The 18923-nt window shown below is 39.3% G+C and overlaps 3 protein-coding genes across 3 annotated transcripts in view; 2 read left to right on the top strand and 1 right to left on the bottom strand.

The window, feature by feature from the left end:
- Positions 1 to 1159, top strand: part of LOC123961564 (prolactin-like) — a 1277-nt gene extending 118 nt beyond the window's left edge. The window contains exons 2-5 of the mRNA XM_046037053.1: positions 25 to 203; positions 333 to 434; positions 597 to 782; positions 950 to 1159. Coding sequence (XP_045893009.1) covers positions 25 to 203; positions 333 to 434; positions 597 to 782; positions 950 to 1159 — 677 coding nt within the window. The remainder of the gene's footprint in view (positions 1 to 24; positions 204 to 332; positions 435 to 596; positions 783 to 949) is intronic.
- A 482-nt stretch (positions 1160 to 1641) lies between these two features.
- dbx2 (developing brain homeobox 2) lies at positions 1642 to 15921 on the bottom strand. Its single transcript, XM_046038299.1, has 5 exons — positions 15777 to 15921; positions 6116 to 6387; positions 5198 to 5281; positions 3368 to 3552; positions 1642 to 2229 (listed from the first exon to the last, which is right to left on the bottom strand). The coding sequence occupies exons 2-5, from the start codon at positions 6384 to 6386 to the stop codon at positions 2038 to 2040; spliced, it is 732 nt and encodes a 243-aa protein (XP_045894255.1). The 5' UTR covers position 6387; positions 15777 to 15921; the 3' UTR covers positions 1642 to 2037.
- Positions 15477 to 18923, top strand: part of nell2a (neural EGFL like 2a) — a 102872-nt gene continuing 99425 nt past the window's right edge. The window contains exons 1-2 of the mRNA XM_046038298.1: positions 15477 to 16468; positions 16754 to 16882. Coding sequence (XP_045894254.1) covers positions 16417 to 16468; positions 16754 to 16882 — 181 coding nt within the window. The 5' untranslated portion in view covers positions 15477 to 16416. The remainder of the gene's footprint in view (positions 16469 to 16753; positions 16883 to 18923) is intronic.

The raw sequence follows: 18923 nt of genomic DNA on the forward strand, positions 1-18923 counted from the left end.
CAAACCCCCCCCCCCCCCCCCCAGTTAGGTTTTCTGTTCTTACACTGTTGTGCCTGGAGCTTGCAATGAGGGTTGGCACTGCTCCGATCTGTGCCTATGGTCAGGCTGGATGCCATGTTCTTTCCCTGGCAGATCTCTTTGACAGGGTCATACAACAGTCTTCAAGAATGCATGGAATCTCCAGTGATCTGCACACTGAATTTGTGAGTTATCTTATTCAGCTCTGACACTGATCATCCATCACCATCCATCACCATCATCAATCACCCTTGTCAGAGTTGACTGTTTTTAAAGCCGGGATATCACCCTGTGTGATATGTGTGTCTTCATAGGAGAAATATTTCTATCCCAGCAAGAACCTCATAGGAAAACAGAAGTGCCACACATATGGGATAGTAACACCAGACGATAAAGAGAATGCACAAAGGCTAGGGGTGAGCATTCATGTTATTAATATTGCATATGGTCAAAGCTATTCATGCATGTAAGTGATGTCACTGCATCTGGTCAGAGATAATATAAAGACAAATTTTGCATGGTGCATGGAATTAAGTTATGCTCTTCTAAAATTATTTAAGCAGTTATTTCATGTGCAGCGAGAACAACTGACGGAGGTGATCCTGAGGCTGCTGGGGGCCTGGAGTTACCCCCTGTCACAACTCTACCAGAGCATGTCTCAGGATCAGAATCAAGACTTTAACCACCACACCTCCAACAAGGCACTGGAGATCAGTGATATGGTGCATGAGCTAAGGGATGGAGTGGCAAAAATGGCTGAGAAGGTGAGCTTGTAGATGTGTTGTGTGGTCTGTCTAACAGTGATTATAATCTTCATGTTTGAATATGCTTGGTTATTTGCAAAGTGGAATTTATCAATATATTAATTTTTTGCATGTATTACTTCAAAGAATTAGTTATGTACCTTCAATTTTTCTCCTTTTCACCTCAGATGAAGCTATTGGGAGTGCTTGGTAATACCGTAGGTTACATCTCTCCTGAGAGTTTGGTCCCCTCTTCTGCCTTTTCCTTCTACAAACAAGGAGAACTCAATTCAATGGACCATCATGACCTACTCTATTGCTTCCGCAGAGATTCTAACAAAGTCAAAAACTATCTCCGTATCCTGAAATGCACCACCCTTCCCGGACTGGAGTGTTAATAATGATAGCAAAGGATTCTAGTGTAGGATATTTAAATATTGGCTGACTAGTTTTTGTTCCCGTTTTACTTTTAACAACAACTTGCTTCTTGCTTCTTACTGTATGTGCTTACATTCTTTGTTATGCATTTCATGTAGAGGATTGTGCGTGCCTCTTGCAGAATTATTGTTATAAGTAATTAAACAATATTTGCCTTTGAGCATTGCGCATGAAAAGGTCAAAAAATAAAAATTAAGCAAACCATCATTATCGTTTTTGGTCATCTTCTTGTTAATGCGGAACACAAGCTCTACATATTTATGAAATTGTAACTGGTGTTTAGTAGAGTGTTCATTAACATGTAAATGGTTTTGCTCCAGAGAGCCCGACATAGTTTGAATAAGCAATGTGGAAATCAGGATTCAGTCAAACGCTTTATTTACAGTTGATCTGTGCTTTTAAGATCATGAAAAAAAAATGTACAAAATATTCCAAGTGACAATTAACCTCAAAAGGGTTTTGAATTATGAGCTTAGTATTCGTGTAAAGCTGACCAAAACATGAACAATTTAAAAAAGGTCTGATTTGTAAATGCATTAAATTAAGTGACTTATATGTTTCTTTAACTGATTGCAATTACAATCGAATGATGGGAATCTTTCCTGGAAAGACATGTGAGTGTAATAACGAAATAAATTTCTTACTGAAGCCAGTGAAACGCAAAAAGATCATTGACTGAGCAGTTGAATCTAATCACAATTATCATGCAACAAAACAGTTACATGCATTTAAAAGTTACTATCAGTGTTAGTCATCACAGACACTGTATCCACACATTTTTTATAGGTTTCTGCGATTTGAGAAAGTCATTTGTTTATTTTCCACTCATTACAGCCTCTCATGTGTCCCTGACACTCTTCTGTGGCGGTGATCTCTCTGTTTTTGCATCAGTGTGATTCTGTGATGGTTCTTCCTCTTCCTGAGCGAGACCTTGGGCCATGAGCTCATCCATTGGGGAGCGAGTGTTATGAACCTCCTTCTCCTTACAGTTCCTCCACTTCATTCTGCGGTTCTGGAACCAGATCTTCACCTAAAGCAGCAGAAGAACAGAGAAGCAAATTTAGTTCAATTTGTGTCCTTTTTAAGCCATATCAGGGACATAAATCTAGGGTTCACTTGGTCTGTCTAACATTTTTGACTAACAACTGTTAGACGTGAAAAACATGATTTTTTTAAGACATTCATGGTGCCTAAAGATGGATGCATGAATTTTGCTGTCTAGCTCCACCATGTGGTTCACATTTGTGATTTTAAGTGCTATCCACCAACAACTACTGGATGGACTGAAATTTGGTACAGACATTCATATCTCCCCAGAATGATTTTCAATACCCTTGGTGATCCCATGACTTTTCATCTAGCTTCATCATCAGGTTAATATTTCAGTTTGTCCAATACTTCGGTTTATGACCAAATATCTGAAAAACAGTCCCATCATCCCTATACTTTTTGTTTATTGCCAATTTATTTAATGCTAATAATAACACGCTATACTAAGATGTTGTTGGTGATGTTAGCATTCAGCTAAAAGCACCACTGTGCCTTAGTACAGCCTTACAGAGCCGCTTGCATGGTTGTAGACTCTTAGTTATGTTTAAGCCAATATTAAATGTCCAATATGTAATATTTAGGAGGATCTATGGACAGAAATACAATTTAATATACATAATTATGTTTTCAGTACTGTACCTAACAAACGTAACATACTGAATTGTTGTGTTTTTATTACCTTTGAATTAGGTTTTTTACAGATGAATTTACAATTGCAATTAAAATTAATACATTTATTATAAAGGACTTATTTCGTCCAAGGAGCGAGTGAATGCACATTGAGCCATTTGTTGGAATTTGCAAACCTCACCACTAGATTCCACTGAAACTTACACACTGAGCCTTTAATCTGGGTCTTGCTGACTTTCTGCCTCTTCACATTCATACAGTATCTAGGCCTATAGAAGCAGTCTTCAACTGTCACTAAGCGGGATTTGGGTTTGTTCATCAAGAGTTGCAGTTGAGTAAGGAGAAGGGTTTTGCACCACATTTCAGCGGTAAAATGAAATATGGCTAACTGCCGTGTGCCTCATAAACACCCAGGATGTACATGGATGGGTTTTTTTGTCTGCTTAATGTCTTTCATCAGGCAAAAATTTGGTAATTCAAACTATTACCTGTGACTCCTTGAGACTGAGATCAGCTGCCAGTTTGTTACGGTCTGTCTTGCTGATGTATTTCTGTCTCCGAAAAGTTCTCTCCAGCTCCCTTCGTTGTTCTTCAGAGAACACAGCCCTCCTAAGGATCCCTCTGCGTGATTTAGGACTTATATCAGCAGACCACATTCGAATATTTGCCCCCTCTGAAACATAAATTGGAATATTTATATGATTTACATATGTACAGTATCAGTTTCAGTATGTTGACCCTAGCTACCATGATACTTACTATCTGTGAGTTGTGGGACACCCTTTTCAACCCTAGATCATGCCTGTTTTTGTCACACTCACTTTACCACTCACTTTTGATTTCTTTTTTTCTATTTGTCCAATTTAACAAACTGGGGGTGACTAAAGAGAATATAAAGCCACTTCAACTAAGGAAAAAAGGATTTGATGAACTGTGAGGAGCAATCCCACGCTACTTCACTCACAGGTGCACGCACAACAAAAGTCAAGTGGAACAATTTATCCAATCCATTCAATGTTGCCTTTTTAATCTGTACGACAAATCTGCACATAGACCACCTCTGGGGAGCACATAACAGGTTTGGACATGCTTCTCACTTCTCTATGGGGAATCAATGGCTTTCACTTAAATAGCTGATTACCAGGTCATCCCTGGGCAACGTGTGTGTCTGCCCTAGTGGGCCAACTATAGAGCTCTGTGGGACACCATCAATAGAGCTGTTCAATGGAAATGCCATTACTCGATGGCTCAGTGGCCCAATAGTAAATCTTTTCACCTGCAAGTATGAAGCCAGTTTGTATGTGAAGATGAGCTCGAATAAGTCTATAAAAGTCACTTTCATTGAATGCTTTATGTCCTAGTCAAGAAGTCTCCAATGGGCAGGAATGAGAGTTGAGGGACAGGAGAAAGGAGGGGGGTTGGTGAACCAAGCTCTTTAGCCACACAATGGCTGGGGGATGTTCCTGGTCCAGCCCTCTTCTGTAGAGAAATGGGCAAGTTTTTTGTGCTTAGTGGAGTTCATTGCTGCAGTGAAAAATTGCAGTGAGGTCGCGTGTGGATGGTGGAGTGAAAGTGCCAATTAGTCACGGCCAGACTTGGCATTGTTGTGTTGCTGGGCACTGTGGGAAAGTGTCAGCCTACTAAGAGGACTCCAGGGACCTGTGGGATGAGGGCTTTCTGATTTGTGCTGTTTTCCACAACATTTGACAGACATCATAGGTTGCAGAAACTAATAACTTCAAATTGCTGTGGGACAATGCCAAAATACGACAGCTGCAAGTCTTAATTAATACTATAGAGTACGATATTGTACTAGTACTCTAAATTATATTACATGAACTAAAACATTTCAATTACAATTCAGTGCAAATACAGGTTTCCTAGATGTTTTCAAATTTTGTGCAGCCTGAAAATTTAATTTGAAGCTGATGGATTCACATCCAAACTTATTAATGTGCTGAGATAGTGCTACACTTTGAAACAATCTGCCTTATTCAGCAGTAAGAATCCACACCTGGTAATTATAATTTTATTATGACAGAAGACAAGATGTTTATTAGCTCTGCATATTTGCGCTAGCAAGTGTGTATTTGCAAGTACAAAATAGGGGGCCCCAGGGACTCCTAAAAGCCTTGCAACCCACCCCTCTTCCCCGTCCTAAACAGCCGTGAATGGTTATGAATAGAGCTGTGCAGAGTTGAGCGGAGAATTAGCTCTTTGGCATTGCATCAGTAATTAGCTGTGGAGAGTAGTGGAGACCCTGCTGTTAATGCTTAGAGAGGAGCTGAGGCATTGCTGATGAGGCATAAAACACTCACTGGAAAAGACAGGAGGGGGGCTGGACCCACCGCAGCATGCCAGCAGATACTGCGGGCTCCTCAGGAAAACACTACTCAGTACACCTGCACAGATAGATAAGAACAGTCAGATATGATCATATAAAAACTAGGTGAGACGTTATAATACACAAGAGACTATACTTGGATCACTGCCAACTTCTGAGGGTATTTGGAGTCCTACTTTGTCTAATTCTTACAGTTTCCTCTTTATCTGCACATTTTTCCAACAGTGCTTACCTTTAGGTGATGCAAACAGATACAGATACAATTTTTATTTGATATTTAGACTCAGTTTTATTTTAAAACTACCCATCTCAGAGGAAACTATTTAATGATTTAGTTTGAAAATCAATAATTGGGCTCTATAAATGAACACGCTATAATTAGACATTTCATAGAATTGTTGAGTTTGCACAGATTTATAGTAAATAAATGTAAATGTTTGATTTATTTTATCTTTGTTTATAATCATTGTAATTTGTTATCAAGACTGAAAGGATTTCATCTGGAATGAAATGTTATGTTGTTAGTGATTTTCTTTCTTTAAAAAATACATTTTTTAAAATAAATTTTTTTGTAAATGTCATTGAATTTGGTTAAATTTTGAATACCCTATTGTTTATGTAAGTGACACGTCCCCTTCAAGCTTATATAGACCTATATTTACGTTTGAAAATCAAATGATGGCAGTTTATCATTGACTTGTGCCTCGTTTAACTGTGACATCTCTTACAAAGACTAATAATCTACCTAAGTTAAACTTTAGACCTATGATTAATTTCCACCTTAAAAATGGATGAATTTTTGAAATGACAAGCAAACAATATTTATCCTTTACATAAATATAAAATATACCTATAAATTTTGTTTAAAAAGTCAACAAACAAATCTATTTACCTGAGTGTGGCAGAAGTGGTCCTCCTAAATCCTTCACCTGCCGTGGACTGTGGGCTTGGCTTTGGTAGGCTCCATGCTCAGAGCCCCAGGTTCTCCTCGTAAGTTCACATGCTGCTAGTCTCAGGTGTCCACCTGCCACCCCATGGGCTGAAGGTGTCTGGGACTGCAGCAGATTCTCAATAAGAAAACTCTTTCCCGTGCTCCCGAAGCCTGGAAAAGCAGGAGGAAAGCCAGCCATATTCGTCCTGGTGCAGCTCTGAACTGAGACCATCCTGTTCACACAGTGACCCGAACACTTGAATTCCCTCTTCAGCAGTCACAGCTCAGTGACACTAAATTCTCCTTTAATCCCTTCTTGAGTGACCAGGCCAACTTCATTAAACTCCGAAGAAAACAAAAGTTTTCTGCTCTTCCTCTTCTGGGCCTGCACTTTGCTACGGGGCTGTGTCGTGATTGGCTGAGAGGCTCTAATGTGCTTCTCAATTCAGATAAGGCTGGGGTCCTTTCTGGAGTGGCAGAAGGTGGGTCTGGCTCATTCATTATGTCAACTAGCCTATTAAATGATAGACACCAGAGACAATGGACTGCTGGCAAAAGTTTAACATGCACCAAACAGTCTTCTCCAGTAGTAAATAGTTTTCTCTTTTCTCCAGCCTTCCATTGTGCCTCATACACACCCCTCAGCAGTTCATTTGCAATGTGCTTTTTCTCAGTCTCATTTCAGAGACATTCCTCTGTGAGGGTTTTCTTGATTGCAAAATAATTTTAAAAAACAGGCCATGTTTGTGTTAGCCCAAAATCATGAGCAAAGTGCAAGAAGAGGATGAAAAATAAACACCACATAATGTCACCTTATATTGCCTTACTTGAATTAGCTATGCATTTCTTGAATTATTATATAAGTTTGATTTGTTAATCAATTTGATATTAACCTTGCATCTTTTAAATTTTATGGGATTACCTAATAATAAATGTATCAGTAGTTATATGTAACACTTTCCTTTTACTTTGAACTTTAAACTATAATGTTTCTGTGGATGCAACTGCACTTCACATAATACTCAGACCTATAGTTTTGACAGGAAGCAATTTTTCTATAACATGGCAGTATGATGGTATATTTAAAAACCCATGTCATTGATGAGATCTTTTTAAGAATAAAATACTGAATATAAAAATTGAACAAGTAACAGTTAGGAAACCTGTTCAATTTTGGTATTTAGTATTTGCCAATGTGACAAAACATTTACAGAGGGGTTCAAGTCTTGGATGGATTCAGTTTTAGGTCAGTGTCAGTCTCCTGTGTATTGGGGCCATATGCTGCATATTTGAGGGTTGCAACTGTAAAAAAACAAAAGGTCACACACACACACACACACACACACACACACACACACACACACACACACACACACACACGTAGTGAGGTTTTGGTTCAAACACGTCGAATGAGAGGCTTGTGTAACCTTTCACACTGCAACTAATGATCCTCAACATCATAAAAGAAAGTCCAACAAGAGGGGCGACAGATCCGGAGGTTAGGCACAGTAAACAGGCATATCCACACTGGTCGGGGGGGGTGGGGGGGTGGCAGGGAGCTCCAGTATGCGCGTGTAGATACCTCATGCTGAGCATGGAAATTGGCTCAGACAGCTCAGCCTATTGTGTGATGGCCAGGGAGCCAAAGGTTGCTTGTAATCAAATTTGAGGTTTTATTCCTGAGACTGGTGGAGAAGGCATTGCGCTCTGTCACATGATGAGTGTTAGCAAGTCTGTGTGCACTATCTACTTTTGTGTAGTGAGAGTGTGTTAACATGCTCCACATAGACCAGTGGCTGTGATAGTCCCCCAAGGCTTTTGGTAGAGAGTCATTTGTTTATATGACAACAACAGGAGGGAACCACAGACTGCTCACCAGTGCTGTTATTAACTTTATGTGTATAGACTTTGAAAGGAGTCTTACTGTGATCAAGGTATGTTTTATGTGATAACATTGAGCGTATTTGTTTTGCTTATTCATAGTCACACTTTCTTTCCTTTTAGCAACAAATAAGAATCTGTGGCAATTCTAAAAGTTGTTTTAAGCACCTCAAAACTTACAAGATTCCTTAAAGTCCCATGTTTTCCTGTTCATATATTTCTCTGTTCATTGGTATTTTCGGTAGAACCAATCTCACACGACCTTTTAAAGGCATTGCTAAGAGCGTATCATCATTAAGATTCACCACTTCGTAATTAGCCAGACTCCAATAGAGCTCTCCAGGAGTGGGAGGTATAATTAGGCTATTCTTAAACAGTAGGTCTTGGAAACACCCTGAAGCAAGTTCATGTGAATTTATTTGATGTCCATCTCTTTTTAGAAATGGAGGGAAAAAACAGGGGTCCCTTCATTCAGAATCTTCACAATGGCCCTGTTGAAAGCTTAGCACTCTGTAGACCGGCTGAGATCCCCTTTCTCTCTTTTTTAACCCCACTAAAGCTTTTAAAAAGATACCGGCCCATTGCACATGCAATTGATATTCCACCACTCGAACTTAATATCGTGAATGGAGGACCAAGCTCTATGAATCAGGAAGACAATGCGCTTAGCTTAGCAGCAAACTGGCACTTTGTGTGCGGTGTCTGTGCCCAGAGGAGGAAGTTTCTAATGTGAGCCTCACAATTGTGTGTCTATAGAGTTCTAATGAGCTTCTGTATGCTGAGTGAATGGCTGTGGGCCATTCACCATGATGGCCCAATGAGGCAGCTCACTGCACACATTCACAATTGCATCCAGGGGGAGTGGGAGTGGCTGTGTGGAGCAACTAGACTGCATAGACAGTCTATTAAAAATTGACATACGTATAACCATGTTTCGATTAAGAGTACATCTATAGTAAGCCAGTTACATGTAAATATACTATCTTTTTAACTCTGTTTCAGCCTTCCATCCATACTATGGTGGTGTTTTTTTCACAAGAAGGGAGTCTTTCAATCACAGTATGGAGTAGATAAATGTTAAAATGCTTGTTCTTTTTGTGTGTATAGAGAAAATCTAGCTTTTGCAAAACAATGAAGTAAGTCTAGCCTAGACACACTTTGAGGAAAAACAAGAAGCATATGGCCTATGGCCACTGTTGTGGAAATTGTCCTAAGAGATCATACTTAAAATAGAGAGAGAACACATGGCAGTTTCCTGGTTAATACAATGAATAAAAGATAACACTAAGAGTTCATAGTATTTTCCTTTCACCAGTGATGTGCGTTTTAAAGGAAATGTGGAGCAAATTAATAGAGTTCTGAAGATTGAGATTGGGCAAAAACATGCAATGGGAAAAAGTCTAAAGAGAGTGCATACATGGACATTTAACTAGATATCATTTAAATTAGTGTATTTGTTAGGGACAGGCTCATTGCAGAAAAATAAATAAATTAAAAACCTAATTTGTTGTGCCTGACCACAATTTCTTTTTAGAAGCTAAAAATGTATTTAAATTGGAAGAATTGATTGAAAAAGTATATGAGAAATAATTAACAAACAATATATGCTGCATTTCATAAGCTCCACAAAGCTACTTTATTGCTCCACTATCGTTTTTGAAACTGCTAGCAAGCAAAGCTAATACACAAAGAGATATAAACCCAATGAAAAGGCCAAAACTGGGTTTTGAATATTAAGTGAATCATGTTTCCGCTTTTTCTTTACATTTGCACACATATAGATAACCAAACAATTATTTTTCCCGTTGCTTTTGCCACATGTAAGACATTGTGGTAGATACAAATGGGCAGTCTTGAGTCATACAATCTCAAATATCTGAATATAACATCCAAATAATTTTTCAGAAGCAGGCACACTATTGTATGCACACTGTTCAATTGTGATATTCCTGTATTCCAGGATGATACTACTCAGTCAGCACTGAGGTTATAGTCTATTTCCCTCACCCCCTCAGTAACTTTGTGTTGCCCATACAGTATGTCAGGTCATCAAGTATTTATCCGAGGAATGGTCCAAGAGTGACACAGTCTGTTGTACCTCAGTACTGCTACACTACACTGTCACTGCAATCCACTGCCATGCACACAAGATGGCACTGGGAGAATGAGAACCATCTGTATTTCAGTGGCGTGCATGAAATGAAAAAAAAAAGTTAAACGTAATGTTATTTTTTTCCAGTTTTTGTTTTATATTGTTTCTGGAAATCTAAAAATTATAACACTATATTTTGTTTTAGTTTTACCAAACTTAATTAATATTTTTTGTAAACCTTGTATACCTTGTTGTGCTGTTGTAGCTCTTACAGACTTGCAGTCCCCTTATCAGGTTAGGAGCATCAAATGCCTGAAAATGCAATGCAACTGGTGGCTATGTAATGACATTACCCATGCTTAACATGAAATTGTCAATAGTCAGTGGTTGACTGTGAAGACTCTCTGTTGTCAGCTTCACTTAAGTCATAATTTTCTTTCCACATATTAGGAATGTATCATAAAACGTCAGCGATGTGAATGAATATTAAACACATTATTGAGGAGACACATGTAATGCATCATTAGAGTGCAATTTTAATATGACTCATGAATGTCAGATTTGAAAGACAGGCAAGTTCAATGTAACATGGAATTATTGCAACAAATGAATCCCACTAGAGCCCTGTGGGAGAAATAAGTCTAGTTTTTCTGCCGTTTCCTTCAAATCCTGGCACAGCTACTGCGGCCTCCTTCCTTTTGTTTATGTCATTAGTATGTCTATATGGTGCAATTATTGCAGAAGTGAATAAACTCCTGAGAGCTTTGTAATGGATCACCTATCTGGATCTTGTAGACATGAACAATGGGACTATCACTGTTCCAGTGCCCTTGTCCTGAGAGACTTGATGTGTGCGTGGAGGAGCAGGAGAGTCGGTGTGTGTTGGCACTGTGTGCATTTATTACTTTTCATTCTTGGCTGGGAGCATGCTTAATGACTCTTATTTTCCTGATGGCACTTTAGGAAATGACAACTTGTGGGCAATACAAAGTAATTACATTTACGGTGTCTGCACCCAGAAGAAATCTAGTATTTTAATAATGAATAGAGGTTTCTCACACACTGGATGTGCTACTGTATGAAGTGCCATTGCGTGCCTTTGTTTTTTTTGAGAATAACTGGCCATTAGCTGCAAAATGTGGACCTATGAACAAGCCATCTGAATTGGAGACAGATAAGGGCCTATTTGTCAAAACACATCTGTTTTGCATGAAACATAATTAAACAAAACAAGTTCTTGGCATTAGTCAAAACTGTATTGAAGGGGAGGCAGAGGGATTTGACAAATAAATTGGTGTTAATCTGGGATCCTCGGGAAGGAGCTGAGCACCACACTTTATCTGGAACTGTCCCGATCTGCCTACTTCAACAGACCAGCACAGCCAACAAAAGACTTTCCCAGTGATCCAGAGTATCACTGGGGTTTGTTGTGGACTTGGGATCGCCTCGGAACAGGCCGTTACGAAAAGGCTCCGATTGATGTCCATCTGGCAGGAAACTTATTAGGATTCAGGGAGAATGTAACTGTTTATTCTCTTTATAAAAAAACATCACTTGCATGGCATGGGCACTGATAAAACGGTTATGTTTCAAAATGGTAATTGGTCCCATGGATGAAGTAGATGCAAGAAGAATAAACAGATATTCAAAGCACAAAGCATCTGTGCTCTATAAAAAGGCATTAACAAGGCTGAGTCACACAGACAGCCAAGCCAAGCACTTCATTTTAATTCATTTTCATACCACCTGCAGAAAAGCCAAACTACAACTTTACTGGATGAATTAACTAATTGAAAGAATGAAAACTGTATGCTTACAGGAGGTCATAACTCTGATCATAGGACAATTTAAGCATTTATGGGGGTCTGGTAAACTTAAAGCTTTGAGACAGTTGGTATTTTTCTCATCAACCTCTATTCTTCATATGAGGACAGAGAAGACAGATGGTTTGAAAGAGTAGTAAAGAAGGCCATCTATGTCATACTATTATAACCATGGGGGGCAGTTCTGACATTCATTCCCAGGCAGTTTCACACCAATTTACACTTAAATTCATGAGACTTTCACAATCTGACAATTACCATGTGACCTTCACAACTTCTATCGCCTCATGTAACATCAGTGTGAACCCAACAAAGAGGTTTAAATGCCTGGGGACTCCTGTCAGTAGAACTGATGAAGCCTCTTGGATGAGTGCTGGGACGTCTTCAAGACTAAGAACAGCAATTCCAGATGCCTGTAGTACTTCTGGACCACATAATATCATCATAGGCTTTTCTATATTTTGTTTTATATTGTTTATTGAAATCTTAATTTCTTATACTATATTTTTTTTTATTTCCCCCCACTTATTGTAACATTTTTTAAATGCAGTTATTTGTATGCTTATCATTTTGTTATTCTAGGAGTTTAAACTTGTTGCAGTTCTTACATTGTTGCAGTCCCTTTATCAGATTAGCAGCATCAAATGCCTGAAAATGCAACTCACCACAAAATTATTTACAACTGGTAGATGTGTAATGACATTACCCATGCTTAACATTTAATAGTAATGCAGTCAGTTGTTGAATGTGAAAACGCTCTGTTGTCAGCTTCACTTAAGTCTACTTTTCTTTTCATATATTAAAAATGTATCATAAAACATCAGTGATGTGAATGAATGTTAAAAACATTATTGAGCAGACACTTGTAACTCATCTTTAGAGTGTACAGTTTTTAATCTGACTCATGAAAGTCAGATTTGCAAGACAGGCAAGGTCAATATAACATGAAATTATTGCAACAAATGAATGCCTTGTGGGAGCAGTAGGGCCAGTTTTTCTGTAATTCATTGAAATTCTGGCACAGCAACTGCAAGCGATGTAGTGTACAGATGCCTGTTGTACTTCTGGACCGCCCATGTCTTCTGACTCTTATACTGGCAACATTATCACAAGCACACAAAGTTTGAGGGGGAGAACTCCCAAAATATTAATAGCTTATTTATCTTTTTACCCTTTAATGACTAGTGGGACAGCCATTACAAACTGTTAAACCCACAGAACTTTATTTTAAAGTCTTGTGGCAATCCAAATGTTTCCAAAGACATTTAAAGGGTAATTTTGGTAGTTTTTAACCTGGGATATATTTTCACATATTTTGGTGTTGAAATGACTAGGTACAAAAAGTTTTGAAATCTGTGCAGTAGATATCTTCAGCTGGCAGCCATGAACCAGCTGCAGTGGCTGCGACGTATTCCTTTGGGGCAATTATGGCCGTCACAATTTCGTCCGCAAAAGGTGCTTTATACCACTGACAGGCTCAGACAATTATACCAGGTGTCTCACAACATAATGGAAAGGATACCTACGAGTGACTAATTAAAAACCAAATACCCTTTGTTTTTAACAAGAAACTGAAGTCTCGCTCAAGTACAAATCTCATGAGTGGGTCAGAGTTGGAGAGAGGAGTGTGTTGGAGTAATGTTAGGAAATAAAGTCTTGCTAGCAGTTACTCTATGTACACAGTAAACTCCTCTATGGTTTAGGTGTTTCCTGCAACATTTTGTGAAAAGGTCTTTAATACAGTATGATTAAAAGACAAAGATTGATTGGTCCACCTATGAAGAAAGTCTTGGGTTTCAATATTTCTCTCAGTGTAAACATCATTTAAGTTCAATGAACAGTTGTAACAAACTGATAGAGCACTATATTAAACTTCTCCTGACAATACTTTGTAAATGTAGGTTTGACTATTTATATGCATACATTGGTTGATTAATTTGTTCATTTCAGTACCGTGTACGTGCCCATCCCATATAGGTATACAAGACACTAGACAGCAACAACAACCAGGATGGCTACATGACAAACCAAAATGTACAGTTCCACAAATTCAAAAAGAGAACATTTCAAAACGCTCACATTCTGTGACAGAAATGTCCCATTATGATGGATAAAGTGTTCTCTGTCCATTTTCTATAGAGAGCCAACTCAACATATTACCTTCAGACAATGAAAAAGAAAGCAGGGTTCAACAACTGAACAAAATCAAGATCACAATAACACATATATTCTGCTCTTAACAAATACCTTTATATCTGCCTACATTAATCGCCGGTGGTACGTACTGTTTCTTAACTGAGCACAAAAGTGACCTCTCTAAATTACATTTTACATCTGTGTAATAATCCCTGTGAACCGACCCCGGATAAGCGGATGAAGATGGATGGATGGATCTGTGTAATAATCTTCTTTGATTTTAAGAGTTTCTGAGCTTTGCTTATTCCAAATCCCCTCCTGTCATTGTTCCTTATCAATCTTTACTAGTTATTGTTTGACTATGTTTACATTACACTGCAAATTACTCCTGAAAAAAAAATAGAAATCAGCATAAAATAAAATTGTAAATAAAAGTTTTGAAAATGTCCAGGACAATGTTTAAGTGTATTCATTGCAGACCCTAATGCCCTTCCTGCTGAAGTACTTTTCTTCTCTCTATAAAGCCCATATTTTCTTTAATTGAAGCAGGTTATATATTAGCAAGCTAACGTTAGTTTTGTCACTTAGTTAGCATTGTGCCAGTTACATCTTGCAGTTACAGGGTTTAAATATTTGGAAACAACTAATCTTCATTTAATAACTTGTGTGGGTGGTAGAACAGGGAAAAACTGTGGGGAAACTTAAAGGTCTGATGTATCTACACTGAACAAAATTATAAACGCTACACTTTCGTTTTTGCCCCCATTCATCATGAGCTGATGAGCTGATAAATAGGCCTTTGGTGTGCATAGAGAAAGTCATAGATCTTTGAGTTCAGCTCATGATGAATGGGGGCAAAAACAAAAGTGTTGCATTTATAATTTTGGTCAGTGTAGATACATCATTAGCCTATCAATTTTAAAAGGTTTTATTTTAAAGCCTCTGACATGCGATGCAGTCTTAAATGAATGCACACTTTTTCTGACAAAGTTAGGACAATTTTAGTTATTTTGAGATTTACTTGAGATTAAAAATCACAATCTTATGACAGTTGTGGGGTTGTTTGATTATGTTGCCACAGGGACACGACTGTAAATCAACCACACAGTCCTAAAGAAGCAGTTTTTGAATGTTAAACTGCAGAAGACCCAGAGTCACAGCAGGTCAAGCACAGGTGTAACTAATATAATTAATGCTTACTACCCCAGTTAGTCAATCTAGTGAGCCAGTAGGCCTTGAAAGGGAATGCAGCCACAAATAATGTAATTAATTACACCTGTGGCATTCCTGTTGTGAAGTCATAACATGTACCTTGTCTATAATAGGTCTGATTGCACCCCCCAATTTAGTTCTTTATTAAATGTAGTCATGAATATGTTTTAGAGACAAAGTACAAACTTTAAACAAAGTTTTCAGTTTATTTAGATATAATACAATGCACAAAAAGGCCATTTCTTTCCCAGTGACTTAATAATATCTTGAAATTTTCCTGGAAAGAACTATGTAATTTGGTGCTAATCATGGTTAAATTAATTAATTAATTAAATTAGTTGTCCTCAGTTTAATAGAATTTGTTCATTTCCAGAGGAATTTCATTGAAAGAACTACTTAATTTAAACTCAAGTAAACATTTCTGTCATTAACTTATTTTTGGAAACCTAATTCTTAATATCCTGGATTACATGCTTACCTGCAGACCAATGGCACCCTTTGACATGTCCAGCTGACTTGCTGTGCACTGTCTCACTGGCTTAGCATTTAACTGCAACTAATAAACTAAACACTTGATAAATCACATTTAAGGATCAGGTGTAGCAACTGTAGACATTTTCATTTCTTGGTAGGAGGCGTGGTTGCAATCAATACGTGTAGCCTATCAAGGGCTTTTTCTCATTTCAAGCCACAAGGGGGCTCCTAGGCCCCTTTCTCTCTCGCTCGTCGACAGGTTTTCCTCCTTTCCCCTGCTCTCTCTCCTCTCCTCCTTCAGCGGCTGCAGCTCATCTCACTCACGCTGCCGTAGGAGCGTCTGTTCAGCCGGTGAGGCAGCGGCAGCTCGCTTTTTACGTCCTCTTGTTATCCACCTGTGCCGCGGATGGTGCTGATGGAGCAGACCTTGCGTTGCCTGGAATAATTTGTGTACATTTTTTTTCTTATATCGGGATTTGCTCTTTTTTGCATCATTAGGCATCCAAAGTTGTGATGATGCCTCCGCTCAGCATTTGGGATTGTTAATAGCCTTCGTTGCGATACATCGTTCGCATGTGATTGAACAAATACTGTCTCTCGGAAGTGGACAAAACATGGACTAGTTTTCTTTTTATACATTAACCATGGGATTATTACAGCTATATCTGGTTCTCGGCATATTTTGCGCCTCCTCAGGTAGGACACAGCGCTGTCACTGATTGTACAGTAACCAGCTCTTGCAACATGTAGACAACATGTATAAGATAATATATATAATTAAATATCGTGTTGTTTTGGATAATTTGCCACCTAGGCGTCCCAGAAATAATCAGACCTTCTTGATCCCGCAGCTTGTACACAGTTAGCCTACAGTAACCTGCCATCTCTTCCCCTGACACCAGCAGGACATTGTTTTTAGCGTCGCAGGTGTCCTTGCCCGCTAATAACAATGACGATCTTGTTTTTGTGTTTGCAAATTAGTTGTAGGTTTTGGGATTGACCCTGCCCTGCGCATCAGCGTGTTGGATGAACTAACGCTCGGGGAAGGCTTTGATGGAGTTACTCAGGTCCAGGGCTTCCACAGCGAGTCTAGAGCTTTCCACTTCCAAGGTACAGTAACACACACTCCTTGTATTTTTGTTCAAAGATGGAAGATAAAACGTGTCCTGATGAGGCGATCTGCATGCTGACCAAACTGCTTTTAATAAAAAAGTGACTGTCATCATAAAAATAGCTGTCCTTTTAATATTTTGTCTAAATAACTTGTAAGACTAAGAGGATGCAGTCCAGCAGTCCACGATCAGCTCCTCTTGTGAGATGCCTGATGTAGATCTTTTTGTGAAAATGTCAGATCACCTGATAATACCATATGCATGTATTTAATTTGTACTGCCCATAGCACAACTCTGTAAGAGACTGTAAGCAGCAGCATCCTGTGGATTTGGAGTTTTCCTCTATAATGGGCCCCTCAGACTGCCACCTGCCTGAACAATAGGCAATGTTAGGTCCCCGTGAAGAAGTGGGGTGAGCAGGCCGACCAGAGGGGGAGCGATGGGTGGATCAAGAAAAGAATCATAGAAAAATGGAGCATAATCAGATTAGGCAGGGACAAAACCCTGTCTTAACGGAGATGTACGATGTGCGTGAATGGGCCCCCTCGCTAGAATTTACCCACTGGGGATCTTCTGGACTGTGTAAGCACTGTAAGCGAAATATGAATGGGTAGAAGAGTGATGCAGATGTCCATGATGTAAGTTGTAAGGCAGCGTATAGGATAAATATGTTATCTATGGTATTTAGTAAACGGCACTGTGCAAAATGGACGTGTCAAAGCTGCGGTCATGCTTGAGTTTTAAATGCAGTGCACGTTTTGACAGTTACATATTTGTTGTTTGATGTCAGACACTCATTACAATCCAAATAAGACTGTTAATAGCCCCATCACAGGGATGGAGATGTCTATCATAACACAGCCAAAAGTAGCAACAGAGGAAATTGCTTTTGGCTCCCTGATCAGTGGCAAAACCAAAGACGTGGCAACATTCAAATCCTCACGAGGAGGATCTCAACACGGATCACATAATGTACCAAAGTGACAATGTTGTTTTGGGACAGAGGAACACCACAATCATTTGTCGACAGTTTTCTTCTTCCCACCTACTCGCTGATATCTTCTAATCTCGCTGCACAGCCGCTGAGACAGCAGCACTTGTGCATGGAGCAGCAACTCCAGCGTCTCTGTGAAGGCAGTCCATTTGATGTCCTCTGTGTAGACAACACTCAGAAGTGCTCTCGATCCAGGCAGGTAGCGAAATGGAGGGAGAGAGACTACAAGGAAGATTTGGAGAAAGAGAGAGAGAATGAGAGAAACAAAGACAGTTATGGAGAGAGGCTCCCACAGCTTTTGTCATGAAATGAAAAACACGACTGTTCCACGACTGGCACTTCTCCGTCATTATGCGCTCTTATTTCTCTGCATTACCTTTGCTAAGTACATTCAGCTACGCAGGCAGAGGAGGTGGCGGTGTGTTATTTATGGCAAAACTTGCCTCCATCCTTCATTTGGGATGTCTATGTTAAGGCAATGATATTGTTGGGGGGTGGGGGGCAGGGAGAGGCGTACCAGCAAAGCAGACCTGGGCCTCTGCTTGTTTGTGATCAGAAATAGACAGGGAGAGGCACATACAGTAAGTATGCAGAAATAGTGAGGGAGATAGAGAGAAAGAACCTCAGATAGAAAGAGAATGAGGAAGAAAGAAGGCGAGAGAGAAACAGGGAGCAGAGCTGTCTGCCAGCTGTTTGATAGACTGTGCTGATTCCACATGTATGGATGCTTGGCTGGCTGGGACCAGCAGACAGGCCCACGGTGGCATTCCGACGCTCATTAGATAGCAGGCAGAACATATCCATAGCTGTCCCCTCCACTGCCTGCCTGCCCGAAGGGAAGGCTGTTATCTCTGGGTGCTGGGTGGAGGCAAGAGGAGGGGTAGCTTCTGAGAGCTGAAAGAGAAGCAGCAGGGTAATTCACAGTATAGAAATGTGTGTATGTGCATGTGTGTGGATGAGATGTGGTGTTCACATACCTGTTTGCTATATCTTTGTAACTCGATATGCCGAAGTATGTTTTTTTTTTTTTTTTTTTTTTGTGTGT

Source organism: Micropterus dolomieu, linkage group LG22 (assembly GCF_021292245.1).
Source record: "Micropterus dolomieu isolate WLL.071019.BEF.003 ecotype Adirondacks linkage group LG22, ASM2129224v1, whole genome shotgun sequence".
In the NCBI taxonomy this organism is placed as follows: Eukaryota; Metazoa; Chordata; class Actinopteri; order Centrarchiformes; family Centrarchidae; genus Micropterus; species Micropterus dolomieu.